The sequence below is a fragment of the Furipterus horrens genome, unplaced genomic scaffold (assembly GCF_987537825.1).
Source record: "Furipterus horrens unplaced genomic scaffold, mFurHor1.1.pri manual_scaffold_17, whole genome shotgun sequence".
Taxonomy (NCBI): Eukaryota; Metazoa; Chordata; class Mammalia; order Chiroptera; family Furipteridae; genus Furipterus; species Furipterus horrens.
This window is the reverse complement of record NW_028327187.1, coordinates 7,163,069-7,180,905: the sequence shown is the minus strand read 5'-3', so window position 1 is coordinate 7,180,905 and position 17,837 is coordinate 7,163,069. Positions and strand designations below refer to the sequence as shown.

Below are 17,837 nucleotides of genomic sequence, written 5' to 3'. Positions count from 1 at the left end.
GCTTTCGCTTAAGCAAGGACATTCTGGCCCCAATTTGTGTTTGACTGCACTTGGTTTAATTGAACACAGCCAAAAGACCTGGATTTTTTTTTTTTTTTTTTTATCCTTCTTAAAATGTTCTGTGGGCAATGGTTGTTGATTCACACAGCTAAGGAATTTTAGGGCTTGGGAAGATTTTAGAAGTCATCTAGTTCAGACTCCTTTGATGTTTGAGCCCCTCCAGAATATTCTGGTCCCCCGAGTGGCCATCATATCTCTGCTTTTACAACCCTGCTACCAGGTGGCTCCCTACCTTTTGAGAGCTTGTGGCTCAGGCTGTATTCAGCTCAGGACAGTTCTGAGAGTTTGTCCTTCTGTTCAACCAAAATCTGTCTTTCTGGAGCTTCTACTCATGAGAATGGTGTACATGGCTAAGAGCAGTAGCTGCGGATAGCCTTCTTGGATTAGAATCACAGCCTTCCCATTTATTAGCAACATAGCCACAGGCATGTCACTTGTACTTGCTATACTTTCAGTGACCTCATATGTCATTTGATGTGATAATAGTACCTACCTGGCTAAGTTGTGGTGAGAACTAAACAGAAATATGAAAGAAAAGTACTGGTAGTGGGTTCTGACTAATAATACTGATGATACTAGCAACCAATTTGCAGTGTTAAGAGTATAAGAAGGATCCTTATCCACCCTCTCTCCCAGGAATACACTGACCTGCTACTCTGTCCACAGTCCTTCAGCAATCTGAAGCCGGACAGGAAGTCTGCTAAAGCCTCTCTTGTTCTCCTGCCTCTGCATTAGCTTCTTGCTGCTTCTACGTGTATCTGGCTAGGCTGAGGCTGTTGGCACACCGAAGGCTTCTGTTCCACCCCATTCAGCTACTTTTATGAAGATGTGAGCTACATGAAGGCCTGGGCATGCCAAGTGTTTATTAAGCCTCTTCTCTGATCCTGACAGCCTCTCAAAACTAATAAGAATGGTGTTGCAGCTAGTGAGCCTGATGAGTATGTGATTGGACAGCGCACTTTCCTGGCCGCTCTGGCTTCTACCAGCAGGTATAATGAAGTTGCTGGGGCTGTGCATCAGCAGTTAACTCTCATTTACGGACAAATAGATGGTGGAACGCTGTGCTATACACAGGAGCACACAAAAGAATTGGAAAACATTCTTTGTAAGGTGTATCGGGGAAAAGAGACATAATAATAGATCTACAAATCCTGCCCATTGGTCCAGATTTTTAGTTATTTTTATAATCCGATTAAGGTACTGAGGTTATTGACTTTGCTACTCAGTGGGGCTTGGCCACGGGGGCCGTGTATCGAATGGACTTATGCCCACGTTCAGTTACACAGTAGGTAATCGTAGCTTACTCTTAAGGGCACATTTGAGACAGGGCCAGCAGTAGCCCTGAAATTGCCGTATGGTCAGATAATCATGAATCAGGGCCAGGTCCTGTAAGTTCACCTTCCCGTGTGGGTTGGCATAGGCCAAGAGCATGGAATGGCTGAAGACCCTCCCAAATGCGCATGTTGGAGGAAAGTCCAACTCGGTGAGTAGAGTACAGTGTCAATAGGCGGCCGACAGAGGGTGGCATTGTTGCCATGGCATGTGGTTGATATTAGTGGGTCCAGCCTCAAGTTGTCTCAGTAAGCAGGTGGCCAGGAATCTGTAGGCCGGCAGTATACAGTGAACCAATAATGGTTTCCTCATCTGTAGAAACAAAGGCTAATTATAAATTCGTTCATCCAAGAGATGATCATCAAGTGGCTCCTGAAGAGGTACAGAAGCACTTTAGACTTGGAGCCCATCCTACAAAGACTGACAGTAAGTATAAGAACCTCTACCGAAGGGGAATTACTTGCCTAAGCTCTGTGACCTTAGTCAAATTCTTTCTCTTGACCAGGTCTCAGTTATCACCCCTAAAAGATGGAGGGATTGGGTCAATTGAACTCCAAGCACCTTTCTAGCTTCTAGCTCATACTCTGTATTTTTTTTCAATTAAGGTAAAATACACATAATATGAATTTTATCATTTCAGCCATTTTAAAATGTACAACTCAATGCATTTATGATATTGTACAACAAACACCTCTATCTAGTTACAGAACTACTTCATCACCCCTAAAAGGAACCTGTACCTATTAGTAGTCTTCCCTTATTCCTTCCTCACCCTAGCCCCTGAACTCCATCATGCTTTGTACACAGGTCAGCAGGTGGAAGATAGAGGATAATTAGGGAAAGGATTTGGTTCAGTAGCTGAGGTCAGGAAGAGGCATGTGTATGATTTGAGTAGTCACAGAAGAATACCTCAGCCTGGGTAGGAGCTACCAGGGAGTAGAAAGATAAGACCTACTATAAGAGAACCCTAAACAAGGAATAGGCCAGATTTGGGTCACAGAAAAGGTAGAGTTCTGCAGGAACAGATATTGAGTGATAGATACCCTGCTGGCAAACTAATAAATGGCATGGTCTAGATAAGATAACAGATCTGACAGCAAAGCCAGTATTTTGCCAGGTTGTCACCATGATGTAGTCTTTCTGAATGTTTATCAAATAGTGTGAGCTTTCTGGGACTGAGGTCAGCTTAATTTAAGCATTCTGCCTTAGTGTAACTTTCATCATGAAATCAGAGAGGGCAGGACATATGTCGATAGGTTAACTAGAAGTATCCTCATTCTTTTAGTCCGAATAGAAAGAATATCAAAGGAAATGTAGACAAAAATCAATTTTGAAAGGTCAGGCAGAGTCTTTATAGCTATACATCTGCACATTATTTGTTTGTTACCCGCCCTACAAAGAGCATAGGGCCCTGCACACAGGAGTTATGGAATAATTCCTGGGTAATTTGATTTAATTTTACTCAATTACTGCTTTTGTGACTACTTCACTAATATAAACCTAGAATCTCAATGTCTAAGTAGGAGATACGCCCATGGAAACAAATAAAAGGAGAAGACTTAGGAGGGTTACAGTGGGGAAAAGAGTTGTTCTCAGAGGCATCTATGTTTTGGGGGGAGGTAACGATTCTATTAAGTATAGACTTTAGAAATGTGTTTCAATTACAGTTTACATTCACTATTATTCTTATATTAGTTTCACATGTACAGCAAAGTGGTTAAGAAATCATGTACTAGAAAAGATACTTGATGTGATTTTGGTCTTTTTAAATTGGTTAAGGCTTGTTCTGTGGCTGAACATTTGGTGTACTCTGAGTAATGTTCCGTGAACATTTGAGGAGAATGTGTATTCTGAGGCTGTCGACTGGAATGTTCTGCTGATGCCCGTTAGATACATGTGGTGTAAAGTGTATTTCGGGCCTAGTACTTCCTTATTGATCTTCTGTCTGGGAGACCTATAAGTCATTGAAAATGGGATATTGAAGTTTGCTAGTATTATTTCACTGCCTTTTCTCCTTACACGAAAATCTTATAGTTGTAACAGTCTCTCTTTTTTTTTTAATTTTTGATTTATTTATTGTTTTTCTTTTAAGCTAATAACAACTTAAATTCATCCACATAAAAAAGGCTCAACACTTTATCCCCATAAATGTTTTGTGTTTTTGATGTCATACTTTTATATCTTTATATATTGTGTATCCATTAACTAAACATTGTAGCTAGAGTTGTTTTCATTATCATGCTGTTTAGCCTTTGTACTGGATTTCATTGACTATATATTTACTTTTACCAGTTAGTTTTATACTTTTATATGATTGCATGTTGTTGGCAAACATCCTTTCTTTTCTGCTTGAATAACCCCCTTTAGCATTTCTCATTAAACGGATCTAGTGGTGATGAATTCCTTCATCTTTTGTTTGTCTTGGGATGTCTTCATCCCTCCTTCAGTTGTATTTGATAATGTTGCCAGCTGAAGTATTCTTGCTTGGCAGTATTTTTCCCCCAGTAATTTGAATATATCATTCTACTTTCCTGGTCTGCAAGTTTTCTGCTGAGAAATTCAGCGATGGACTTATTGGAGTATTCTTGTATGTGACAAGCTTCTTTTTCTTCGCTGCTTTGAAGATTCTCTGTCTTTGAGTTTTGACTTTTTAATTATGATGTGTGTCAGTGAAATCTTCTTTGAGGTGAACTTGATTGGGGACCTTTGACCTTTATGTGTCTGAATATCCATATCTTTCTTCATATTTGGGAAGTTTTCAGCAATTATTTCTTTATAGAAGCTTTCTGCCAGAAGCATTTGATTTCTTTTTTTCCCTCATCTTGAGCACTTTTATTGTCAATGTTTTAATATATGCCAATCTAGTGGCTATAAATGTTATCTCATTATGATATTACTTTATATATTTTCATGTTTGTAAACAAACTGATCATATTTTTATATGTTTGTAAACCATTTATAAGTCCTTATCAGTGAAATATGTCTCAATTTTTCCTGTTTTTTTCCGAAAGGGTTGTTGACTCTTTTGCATTGTTTTTAAATGCCTTCTTTAAACATTTTGGAGACTAATCATTTGTGCAAACATCTTCCATATATGGCTTGTCTTTTCACTTAATTTATGATATATTTTTTTTTGGAGAAAAGTTCTTAGGTAAAGTGGTCAAATTTATTAATTTCTTTCTTGTTTGTGTTTTTTGTTTAGGAAGTCTTCTCTACTCTGAGGCCATAAAGTCATTGTTTTAAATTGTTTTTTTGAAAGTTATTACAGTTCTGCTTTTAATAAGCATTTAATCCCTTGGGAATTTATTATATATTGTGTGAGGAAGTGATTTGGTTTTATTTTCTTCCATTTATTGAACACACCTTTACTTTCTCAGTAATTTGCAATGCTAGATCATTCTTGAATCAGGTCATATATATTTGAGTGTCTGGTGCTTCCTAGTTTGTTCTATTGGCTTACCTTCATGACTATAATTTCATTATATCTTTTTAAGTCACCCCACTGTTGATTTTTTTAGGCATGCCTTGGCTTTTTTTGTTCCTCTACTTATTTGTATACATTTTATAATGAGCTTCTTAAGTTTTCCAAAATCCATTGAGATTTGGTTTGGATAGTTTTAGTAACTAGAGCAAGTTAAGGAGAACTTACATTTTTACAATATTGAGACTACCCCAAAACATGGTTTCATTTTAGTCATAATATCTTTCAAAATGCTTAATTATTTTCTTTGTAAAGTTATATCTATATTTTTTAGATTTACTTCTAGTAATTATATATGATTTTATGATTATAACTGACACCTCTGTAAAAATAATCTTTTTTTCCTACATTATATTTGCTGGTTGATTTACGGAAATGCAGTTGAGTTTTATGTATTGATTGGGCATTTGTCAGCTTTTCCAAAGGTATCTAATTTTCTTGACTGGGAAGGAAACGCTATCATCTATGGAAGGTTCCCTGCACCCCACTCCACCCCCATTCTGGCCTGATCTCATGCTTTAGGAAGCCCTGTTACAGCCAAAGGACATCAACATCTCTAGCACAGACTATGTTTCTCTTTGAAGGGGGGCTGTCTAGAGTCTGGCTGTCAGGGAAGTAGCGTTTGGTATATGAGAGGTTTGTGGAAATTATGCGGGCAATTACAGTTGTGCCTCCAAAATCCCTTTCCTGGCTGGAAAGAACAGTTTTCCTTAGCTGCTGTGTTGCCTCATAGCTCTAGGAACAGATTGTGCCAACTTAGAGGATAATAATAACAGCTAATACTTACTTGACTCTGCCAGGAACTGTTCTAAGGCTTTTACCTTATTTAATCATCACAGTAGACCCATGAGTTACATTTATATTATTCTCTGTATTTTTTTTTTTTTGAGGAAGAGAAACATCCATGTGTGGTTGCCTCTCGTGCGCCCCCAACTGGGGACCCGGCCTGCACCCGAGGCCTGTGCCCTGACTGGGAATTGAACAAGCGACCCTTTGGTTCACAGGCTGGCGCTCAGTCCACTGAGCCACACCAGCCAGGGCTATTCTCTCTATTTTATAGACGAGGAAGTGGGGGATCAGAGGGGTCAAGTAACATATTCCACATTCCTCAGCAAGGCAGTTACAGAGCCAGGATTGGAACCCAAGTTCCTAAGTCTATACCCTTTGACACTGTCATAGATTGCCTCTCCTAATTTTGGCCCAAGAGTCTCGGGACCTTGCTTCACTTGGGACTGGCCCCTGTTCATTGTGAGGCATCCCCCTGACTGGCCCTGTAGTTCTCATGCAGGATGTGGGAACAGCAGGGCTGCTTTGAAGCCTAAGTACATTTGTGGGAAGGCACTGTTCTTGAACTAGGCTTTCAGGGAAACCAGAGACAATAGAATAATAATGGAAAAGAGTAGGGTGGAGGGCAGACTTTAGAATGATAGACAAGTAGGATATGTTGGAATGACTGGAAAAAGTGACCCAGCTGATGTCATGAGTCCGCATTGGGGACGAGTGGAACTCGGTGGGCCAGGCCAGTTCTAACATGTTGATAGACGGCCATGAAGGCTGAGAAGGGTACCCAGACAGGTTTTATCTTACCTTTTCCTTTCCTTTGTTTTCTTCTTCTTTTATTTTTTCATCTGCTGTGCAACCCAAATCTTCATTGCTTTGGTTGACGCTCGTTATTGTTCATTGTGTCTACGCTGAAAAGAGAAAAGCTGTTCGCTATCAACCTTCTTATAATGATATTTCATGTAATTAGTGACAGTTATTAAATCGCTTTCCCTAGAGAGACGAAAGAATGAATGCTATCTGTGCCTGACTGTACATGCCATGCCGGCTGGCGTGGTGCCAGGCAGGGATGCTAAATGCTCTTTCGCATGCACACTCAGGGATCTCTCAGCGTGCCTCCTTCTGGAAGCTGGGACTGCAGCTCCAGAACCGAGGCGGGGGTGTGTCTGCAAGACGCAAGAGCTGTGCCTGCAGCACACCGGGCTTCCTGCAGCTGCCCACATCCACCTTTGCGGCCCTGCTTTGCCATGGCTTCCCTGTAGCAGCAGAGAAGGGCATTTTAGCAACCTTGGTCATAGGAGAGTTCATTTCCTCTATCCCCTGCTCCTTTCTGTGGGTTTTCCCCCTTTTGCAGTGTTTGCGGAGTTTTTTGGTTGGTGTCTTCATAAAACAGATGTCAGTTCTAGGGCTCTGCTCATTACTGGAGTTACCGGAAAAAGGAAAGTACTGCCTTGGGAGATAGTGTTCTCATCGCTGACTGTGTTCAAGGAGATGGGCCGGGCAGTCACTGGCAGAGGATGCTGTCAGGGGAGTTTATGTATTGATTAGGGGCCAGGGGGGTGGTGTGAACTGGCTGCCTTCCCATTTCCTGGATCACGTTGATTTGATATGTCTGATATTTTGTTATTCAACGTGGCAGGCAGTAACCCTTCACTTTCTCAGAGGATAGCTCCCTTTTCATTTCTCTCTGGCTGTCTAGACGTGGCCTTTGAAAATATCGAGGTGACATTTAGACAACATTCCTTACATATTCTCTTCTCAGAAACATCACACCGCTAGAACCAGGGGCAGGCTGGCTTTGTGTTATACTACGTGAGCCTTTATTGAATCCTACACAGGTGCTATAGCATCGTACAGGGACCCGAGAGAGCTACTGAATATATGTTATGGCCCCTCTCCTTTAAGAGCTAATTACTAACCCATTTGGGGAGAGGGACTCTAAAGATGCCCAAGAGTGTGTGTATCAAGGGATGAGTAAGAGTCAGTCTAACATATGGAACAATGAAGAGTCCTCTGAGTGTGCATGTAAATTTATAAACACACGGGAAAAGATCAGCAAGGATTACACACAAAATCCTTAACCAGGGTTTGCTGAGGAAAGGTGGAAAATAACTAGGATGGGAGTTGGTTTCTTAGTTTGAAACACACCTCCATCGGGAGGAGAAAGAGAGGCCATGGGACATTTTTGAGGGCACAGAGTTTTGAACCCACATTTTTCATAGAACGGAGACAGGAGCATAGGTACAATCCACAAATGAAAATCAGTTCCATGTGCAGTATTGCCATGAGTATACACTCATTTTAAATAAAAATTTTTTACAATTTTGTTATCCAGTTTTAATATTTCATTGTGTCCTTTTTCATTCCCCTCTTTTATCTGTCATGATCTTATATTTTTATGGCAAAATCACCTTACTGCCAATTTAGCTATACAGCCACATTTCTTGCAGTGAGACATGCCTGCAGTGGGACATCTACAGCGAAGGTGCTTGAGGTGTAAATGCCAGACACGGCAGCCACAAAATCTGTCTCATTGCCGGGTATTTCCACGACTCCACTCGTCCCCATTCCCTCCTCGCCCCTGGCAACCACTAATCTGCTTTCTGCCTGTAAGGCTTTGTCTATTTTGGACATTTCACGTAAATTGCATGCAATATGCGTGGCCTTTAGTGCGTCCGGCATTCTTTATTTATTTAGTGTACTGATGTTTAGGTTCCTTAGCATGTCATCGTTTTGTATTGCTAAGTTGTATTCAATTGTGTATGTTATATAGACCACATTTTGGTTTCTCCCACTTATTAGTTGAATATTTAGATTGTTTTCACTTTGGGGTTTATTAGGAATAATGATGCTAAGAACAATTGTATACAAGTTTTTGTGTGAGCATATGTCTTCAATTCTCTTGAATATATAGCTAGGAGTAGAATTGCTGGGTTATATAGTAACTACATGTCTGATGTTTTGAGGAACTGTCAGAATGTTTTCCATGGTGGCTTTTCCACTTTACTTTCCTACCAACAGTGTATGTATGAGGTGTTTCAGTTTCTCGACAGTATCATCAACAGGTGTTATTGTTCTTTATTTAAAAAAAAATTTTTTTCTTGGCCTCACTTTGATATTTTAATCTTTTAAAAAAAATTTTATTTACAGTTGTCCCACTTTTTCCCCCATTGTTCTCCCCCCACCCTGTTCTTTATTTTTTATTGTAGCTATCCTAATGTGTGTCTTGAAGTGGTATCTCATTGTGATTTTGATTTTGATTTCCCTGATGGCCAGTGGGGTAGAGAATCTTTTCATGTGTTTATTGGTCATTTATATATCTTCTTTAGGTAAAGGTCTATTCAGATACTTTCTCCAATTTCAAGGTCAGTTTTTAAATACCTTTTCTATCATTGACTTTTATATATTCTGGATACTAGATCCTTATTAGATACAGATACATAAATATTTGCTCTTATTTTGTGGGTTGTTTCACTTTCCCAGTGGGGTCATTTACACATAACATTTTGATGAAGTCTAACTTATTTTTCTTTTGGTTGCTTGTGCTTTAAGGTGTCACATGTAAGAAACAGTTGCGTAATCCAAGGTCACAAAAATTTGCTTCTGTGCTTTCTTCAAAGAGTTTTATAATTTTAGCTCTTAGATTTAAGTCTTTGATCTATTTTGAATTAATTTTTATATATAGTGTGATGTATGGGTCCAAGTTCCTTTTTTCTTGCATGTGGATATACAGTTGTCCTGGCACCATTTGTCGAAAAGACTATACTCTCCCCTTTGAATTGTCTTGATACCTTTGAAAACTGTCAACTCAGCATAAATGTGGGGCATATTTCTGGACTGTCATGTATTTCATTGATCTTTATATCCATTCTTGTGCCAGTACTACACTCCCTTGGTTGCTAAAGGTTTTTAGTAAAATTTGAAATTAGTAAATGTGAGTCCCCCAACTTTGCTCTTCTTTTTCCAAATCATTTTGGTTATTCTAGCTCTCTTGAAGTTTCATATGAAGTTTAGAATCAGCTTGTAAATTTCAGCAAAGAAGCAAGCTGCGTGTTTTGGTAGGTATTGTGTTGAATCCGAACCAGTTTGTGGAGTATTGCAATTTAACAATATTAAATGTTTCAATCCATGAACATGAGATATGTTTCTATTTAGTTAGGTCTTCTTTACTTTCTTTGAAAAATGTTTGTCAGTTTTCAGTGTGGAAGCCTTGTATATCTTTTGTTAAATACATTTCTAAGATTGCTTATCCTGATGCTACTTAAATGGAATTGTTTTCTTTTCTACAAAATTAATTAAGCTTATTGGGATTATATCAAACTAAAAAGCCTCTTCACAGCAAAAGAAACAATCAACAAAACAAAAAGTCAGCCAAACTAATGAGAGAAGATATTTGCAAACAGCAGCTCCAATAAGGGGTTAACATTCAAAATATATTTTAAAAGTCCTACAACTCAACTAAACAAACAATCCAGTTAAAACCTGGGCAGAGGACCTGAACAAAAACTTCTCCCAAGAAGACATACAAATGACCAAGAGATAAATGAAAAGATGTTCAACTTCACTAGGCTTTTGGAAAATGCAAATCAAAACAACAAGGGGATTGTTTTCATAATTTCATTTTCATATTGATCATTAGTAATGTCCAGAAATGCTTTTTGTATTGCTCCTGTATCTGGCAACATTGCTGAACTGGTTTATTAATTGTAACAGGGTTTTTGTGTGGGTATCTGTGTAGATTCCTTAGGATTTTATATATATAATCATGTCATATATGAATTGTTTTTCTTTCTAATCTGAATACCCTTTTCCCACCAATTGCTCTGGCCAGAACTGTTAGTGTGATTGTTGCATGGAAGTGATGTTTGTTCATGATTGTAAGATGAAAACATTTAGTCTTTTATCATTAAGTATGGTATTAACTATGGGTTTTTCATAAGTTCCCATCATCAGTTTGAGAAATTTCTATACTATTCCTTATTTCTTGAGTGTTTTTTAATCTTAGAAGGATAATAGATGTTGTCAAATGCTTTTTCTGTGTCTATTGAGATGATGATATGTTTTTTAAATCCCTATTTTATTAGTATGGTATATTACATTGACTGAGTTTCATATATTGATGCAACCTTGCATTCCTGGGATTAATCCCATCTGGTAAGGTGGATATTTTTTTTATATATTACTAGATTTGGTTTGCAAGTATTTGTTGAGAATTTCTGCATTTCTTCTATTTCTTCTTTTTTTTTTTTAGAAGAGTTTGTGAAACATTGATGTTAATTATTCTTTAAATGTTTGATAGAACCCATTAGTGATGCCATCTGGTCCTGTTTTTCTCCCCACCCATGTGATAAGTTTTTGATTACTAATGCAATCTCTTTATTTGCCATAGGTCTATTCAGATTTTCTTCCTGAGCCAGTTTCTGTCTTAATAGGATTTTTCCCGTTTCATCAGATTTATTGGCAAATACTCATTCAGAGTGTTCCCTTTAATCCCTTTTATTTCTGTCAGATTGGTAGTAACTTTTCCTTTTTTCTTCCTGATTTTAATAATTTGAGTTCTACTTTTTATATTTTAACTTTCTATAAAACAAATGTAATCAACTGTGTAATTTTAGAAACAAAAAAAAAAGGAAGAAACATACAGAATAAAAAGGCATATCAGAATTGGGATCTGGGTGTGTTGTTAATTCTCTGTCAGTCATTTCTCCTCAGTGGGCCACAGTATCTTATCAGGAAATCGAGATATTTGTTCATAATTGTTTAAGTCGTTGAAAGCCTCTGGGCTATATTATTTCCATGTTTAAACATGAGATCATAGATTGGAGTATGTGAGGACAGACAGTAGACCAGTGTGGAAGGAGTCCAGTGTTCCTGAAGGGCATAGGAGAAGATAAGAAAGGAAATGCAGATTTAAGCCAGGTTGTGGTAATGTTTGAATTCCAGGGTAAGAGATTTGGATTTAGCAATGGGCAGCTATTGAGAGTAGCCAAAGTGCCAGTCAGGGAAATTGGTGTTGGGGAGGAGTTGGAGCTGGGGGTCACCCAGGGAAATCACTTAGGGAATAAGGGCCATGGCAATAGAAATGGAAGAGGAAGAGACAAGGATCAGAGATCATCTCTGCTTTGGAAAGTACTCCCTGAAACTGAGGGAGGAGGGAGCAGTTGGTTTTCTTGCCCACTCCCGTGATTCTCACAGTTAGTGATTACACACAAAATACGTCCAAACTAGGCAGTTGTTAAATTGAATCGCACTAACCAAGCCTTGCTTAGAGCTCAGTGACGACTCACGAAAGTGCTGGGAGAGGGCTTCCAGGAAAGCCTTCCTACTTGTCAGGTTCTGGTCATTGTCTGTCTTCTTTCTTGTCATCCAGGAGCCCGTGTGTGCCAATTGCAGTGTCAATGTACGCCACTTGTGAACAGCTATATAGGCATACATTAGCTTGCACCGTTTGCTGGTGAGGAGGCTGGTGTGCTACTCAGGGCTGCTATTGCACCCGGGAAGATGAACTCATGGGCTGACCTGTGTCAGTGCACTTTGACGTGTCAGCAAACAAGGGGCTTCATCTGCACGCGACAGGGAAACTCTCAAGAGGAGGGGGCTGAGAGTTTATACCAGAAAGTCATGGTCTCACACCCAGGAGGTCTTTTGTGGGCCCCTGGGCCTGGAGGCACAATAATTGGGCCTTACATGATACCTTTTTCTGGGCTAAAAAAACACATCTTTCCCCCTCAAATGTCAGCTCCACAGTGGGCAGAGATTTTTGTCTGTTTTGTTGCTGCTGTATCTCCAGTATTTGGTGCATACTAAGCATCTCACAGAAATCTAATGAATGAATGAATCTACCAGTAATTCTTTTGGATTTTGGTAGCGTATTAACCCAAGTAGTGTACTTATGGGGTTGTTGCACTGTAGTAGATACAGGTGTTGTCTTCTTAGATGCTCCACATGAAGGGCCCTTCCATCCATGCCTTTAGTTCCCGCCAGAAGGGGCCCCTCCCCCAAATGCTGTGCAAGGAAGATATCTGAACCCACCTAGTTGCAGTTGCCTTCCTGCCCTTTCATTGTTATTGGAAGTATGATTTCAACCTAAATTTGGTTCTGTCTTGACCTGACTTTCCACCCCACCCATGCACATCACTATTGCGTGCTCCTTCCCACTGGAACTGTTTCAAGGAGTCATCTCGTTTCAGCCATCTGAAAGCCAACATTTTGTTTTCAGTTGACGGTCTTAAACTCCTGAGAAAAAAAGAAAGAGCCCTTATCGCTTAAACACCTGCTTATCGCACCCTTTTCCTAGCAGGGATTAGCTTGCTTTATGAGAAGCTGGGAAAAGCTAATAGATTGTTAGAAGACGGAGGTTTTATTGTTACAAATAGACAGCGTCACGTACATGACGTGTTTGCTTCATATGCCTTAAAATCACCTTTTTGAACTGGTCTGTTCCTTGATTAATCATTCCTCACCGTTGCCTGTTGATTGTATTAATTGGCAGCTGTTTGCGTATGGAAGACACAAAGGCCACCTTTGCAAGCTGGAAAGAGATTTACAATAGATCATTTGCAGACAGGGTGATAGCTTCTGGGTAGTGATACATTTATGCAAATTTGGCTTCATATGCAAAATGCATCGAAATGAATTGAGCTCTACTTTGCTTAGGCCTGTGGCAAATAAGTAGACTGTATGCTTGTGACATCTCTAGGTTCACCGGGTGGTCCCCAACCTCTGTGAAGCAAAGGGGAAGGAGAATTCAGAGTTGGAAAGTAACTACTGCCCCTCCCTGTAGCTTCATCCTCAAACCTCTGTCCCCTAAGACCACCCACCAACCTGTTTTCCTGGTGGCAGAAATAGGAATATATTGAAATTGCTTGATCTTTAGCTTCCCGAGGCAGGAATGTGTAAAAATATGGGGGCTGTGGGTGGGAAAGATGGATTGCTGAATAACACTGTAGAGACAACTGGCAAGTTCTTCAGCTAATTCCCCTGGCAGACTTTACCACTCTTTTTAGGATACCGCCCTTCCTTTTCTTCATGTCCCTCTGGTTCTCCTCCTTCCTAGGGCTGGGGTGAGATGAGCCATTTCTCTGAGTTAACTCATCCCAGATCAAGAGACATCTTACCTAGCCTCCCCTACAGAGGCGTTTTTCAGCATCCCTTTGCCTTCATGATTTGGAATGGATAGTCTCAAACTCTACCAACTGTACCCAATTTTGATGAGTCTAATATTTCTCAGCTTACCTTGTCCAAATCTCTTCTCTGTTTCTTTCCTGTCTCTCTTAGAGCCAGAGGCAAAAGGTGCCGGCACAGTAGTTAAGACCATAGGCTCTGGAGTCAGGGTGCCTGGCTCCTATCCCAGATCCTCTGCGTCCTACCTTTGTGACTTGGGATGAATTCCTTTACTTGTCTGAGGCTCAGTCTCCTGTGAAATGGTAGTAGTAACGGTACCTGCCTAGCGGAAGCGAATAATACACTTCATTGAAAATTCTTAGCATAGTGTCTGGTATATAGTAAGTGCTCAATAAACAGCTGTTGGTATTATGTGCTCTGGGGCCATTCTGACACCTCCACTCCAACTTTGAGGAAGTACAGCTTTTTGCATATCTAAGAAATTTTACAGTCAAGTTTTAGTGATTCCTTGTGCATCCTTTGATGGAAATCAACACCAAAGGTCCTGTTTTTAGATGCCCAATCTAGTATCTTTGATCTCCATGTGCATAGATGTTGTGTTTAACAATAGTGCAGCCATGGCACTTAATATGTATAGCTTAATCCTTTTTTTTTTTTTTTTTTTGATCCAGCTATGCTCCCTCAATCTGCCTCTGCATGAATGAGTTCTGTGTGCCATAAGTCTTCTCTCCTCTTAAATCATCTTAGCGAAGAAGCCTCTGAAGATAATTTAGTCCTACCCTTCCCCATCCTTCATTTTGCAGATGGACCACCAGAGGCCTAGAGAGAATTAGACTCATTCCTAGGGACAACAAGTCACCCTGGAGCCAGTACTGCCATTCAGTTTACAGGGGCCTCTGGTTGAAGGCTCTCTGAATACCTGACGAATTTCATTTATCCTTTTTCTGCTTGGCTGAAAGCTAATCCATTCTGTCTTCTCCCACAGCTCTGGGTGAACCAGGAGGATGGGGTAGAGGAAGGGCCCAGTGACGTGCAGAATGGGCACCTGGACCCCAACTCAGACTGCCTCTGTCTGGGCCGGCCACTACAGAACCGGGACCAGATGCGGGCCAACGTCATCAATGAGATCATGAGCACTGAGCGCCATTATATCAAGCACCTCAAGGACATTTGTGAGGTAGGCCCCACTATGGTAGTGCATGTGGGGGTACTTAGGGTGGAGTAGGGCGCGCTTCCATGAAGAACCAACACCACCCTGAGCCCTACCTGTCACAGTCCCTAGATGTTGGAAAGACCATCCTGAGGGGCCTCCTGGATTCTATGCATGAGAAACTGCTCCCTTGGGGCTTTCCCGTTTCTCTCTCAATGTCTGTTTCCCTCTCATTTATCTCTCTGTCTGTTTGAATGTCTCACTTTTATGTTTGTACTCTCTCTCTCTCTCTCTCCCCCTCCCTTTACCTCTACACCACGTGCCTTCCTTCCTCCCCTGAATCTCTACCCCTGTCCTCTTGGCTTCTGATCTGGTCATTCCCACCCACCACATGCAAGGCTCAGATGTCGTTCTTTAAAGCAAAACACCGCTCCCTCCAAGCCAGTGCTTCGCAAACTTGAATGTGCGCCAGTCTCTAGGGGAGCTTCTGAAACATGCAGATCCCAGCCCCCTCCCACCCTCCAAAGTTTTACATTCTCAGTCTGGGCATCTCTGTGTTTAACAAGCGTCCCTGGTGACACTTATACTGCTGGTCTGCTGCCCACACTTGGAGAACACTTGTTTCGATTTGAGAAGAAAGCTTAGGGGGAGGGATCTGTAAGAATCGAAGGCTGGGTGCACAAGTCTCAGACCCTCCAATGTGCCTCTTTGCCCTCACCAGGGGCTGTTGTTCTGCTCCCCCAAACCCCATCCCTTCTACGTCTCTGACCTACACGTGGATGACAGCCACATGTCCTCGTTTCCTTGAGCTCAGCAGGAACAAGTTAGGGTTTTCAAAGGACATTTTACTTAAACAGTATTGGAGGCCCCCCCCCCACTCTCTCTCTCTCTCTCTCTCTCTCTCTCTCTCTCTCTCTCTCTGGCATTCTGCTTGTCCCAGGGAAAACTCTGCTTTGAATATTTTTATCTCTTCCTTCCAGATGAGGGAGTCATGCCCTACTTTCTGGCCCCCAGCTCTGTTGAGTGGGCCCAGAGCCCAGTCTGTAGTCAATAGTGTAACTGACATTTTTCGAAGTTCTTGTGTATTGAGAGCAGCACTGCCCAATCAAACTTACTGCGATGATGAAAATGTGCTATTGAGATCTTCACTCGCCGGTACAGTAGCCACTAGTCAGTTATATGTGGCTATTGAGCACTTGAGATGTAGCTAGTGGGACTGAGAAATGGGATTTTAAATTTTAATTTAGATAACCGTATGTGACTAATGGCAGCCACATTGCACAGTGAACCTCTGGAAAGATCAAGGCCAAGGACTGTGGGGCTTCAGTTTTTCTTCACCTCAACACATTTTCTCACCTTCCCAGAAGGGTAAAGGTTATCTTCCCCTCTTCGTGAGGCAGTAAGGTGGGGTGGAAGGGAAAAGGGCTCTGGGGACATGGAATGCTGGCTTTCACATGCTGACCTAGTCACTGATGGACTTTGTGGCCTTGAAGGTTCCCCTTAACTCCTCTGACCTTTTTGATTTTCTGATTTGTCCACCGGGCTTCATTCTACCAACCTCTCAGTTCATTGATGCAATTAAGTAAACATATTGTGAGTATTTAGGAAAAGGTTGTCTTCCTTTTCTTCCCCTCCCCTTTTATTTACTCACCCATCCACCCGTGTCTCTCTTTTGTATTTTTCTCTTCCTCCTACATTTGCACAAATGGCTCATATGGCTGATTCTTTTTTAACTACCCTCAAGGAGTTTTGTCCTAGACTACCATTTGTCTGAATCACCTGGGAGCTTGTTAGAAATGCAGGATCTTTAGCTCCACTCCAGACCTACTGAGTCTGAATCTACATTTTAACAAGGTTCCCATCTGACTTGCAATGCATATTAAAATCTGAGTAGCGCTGTCGTAAAGTGACAGCTATGTGATAATATCATAGGGGTTGTAATACAATTAAGTACAGTCTGTCCTTTACCTGGCAGTTGAGAGATACTGTCAGGATCCTACACAGGTCATGTCACTCCTCTGCTCAGAACCCTCCAGTGGCTCACCGTTTCTCCCTGACTGAAAGCCAAAAGTTGTCATTGTGACTTACATATCCCTGCGTGATCAACCACCCCTTACCTGTGTGACTTCGTCTCCTGCTCCTTTCCTACGTGTTCCAGCTGTTCCAGTCACACTGGTCCCTCGCTGTTCCTTACAAGTGCCTGGAGCAGTCCTCCCCCAGACGTCTGCATGGCTCTGTTCCTCAACTCCTTCGAGTCTTTACTCAGATATCACCTTCTCCTTGAGACCTTTGCTGACCATTCTGTTTAAAATTGTAACCTTGCCCTCTGTCTCCCCCTTTCCTACATTGTTTACTCATTGCACTTACTGCTACCTAACATATATATTTTGCTTATATGTTTTATTTATGGTCCATCTCCCCTACTCAAATGTAAATTCCATGCTGGATGGGGGGGGGTGGTTTGCTGGTTGATTTACTCAGGTATCCTCAACACCTAGCACAGTCCCTGGCACATGGTAGTTGCCCAATAAATATTGTCGAAAGTCACAATCAAACATAAGTGCTTTAGGAAAGTGCATTCACATTTTATGCCATTCAAGTTTTTTAGAAAGGGCAAATGTTGTTGTTGTTATTCTCATTTTCTACATCTGAGATGCAAAATTATTTTCCCAGGGTTTTCAGGCACTGACCCAGTAGGAGGCCTTTAGTCTTAGAAGGACTTCTGTTCCAAACTCCCAATCATATGGGCTTCTTGCTCCAGGGCATGGAGTATGGACAGCAATGGAAGTATTTGTTTCCGGAAGAGGGTTGGCTCAACCTAGCTAACCCATGCAAAGCTTTTGTTGGTCATTGACTGGCATTGTATTTCTTAATTATCCTTGGTACTAAAATTAAGAGTTTAAGTGGGAA

At 41.0% G+C, this 17,837-nt stretch overlaps 1 protein-coding gene across 1 annotated transcript in view; it reads left to right on the top strand.

The window, feature by feature from the left end:
• ARHGEF9 (Cdc42 guanine nucleotide exchange factor 9) overlaps positions 1–17,837 on the top strand; it is a 215,348-nt gene that overhangs the window by 156,213 nt on the left and 41,298 nt on the right. The window contains exon 6 of the mRNA XM_090263926.1: positions 14,763–14,954. Coding sequence (XP_090120052.1) covers positions 14,763–14,954 — 192 coding nt within the window. The remainder of the gene's footprint in view (positions 1–14,762; positions 14,955–17,837) is intronic.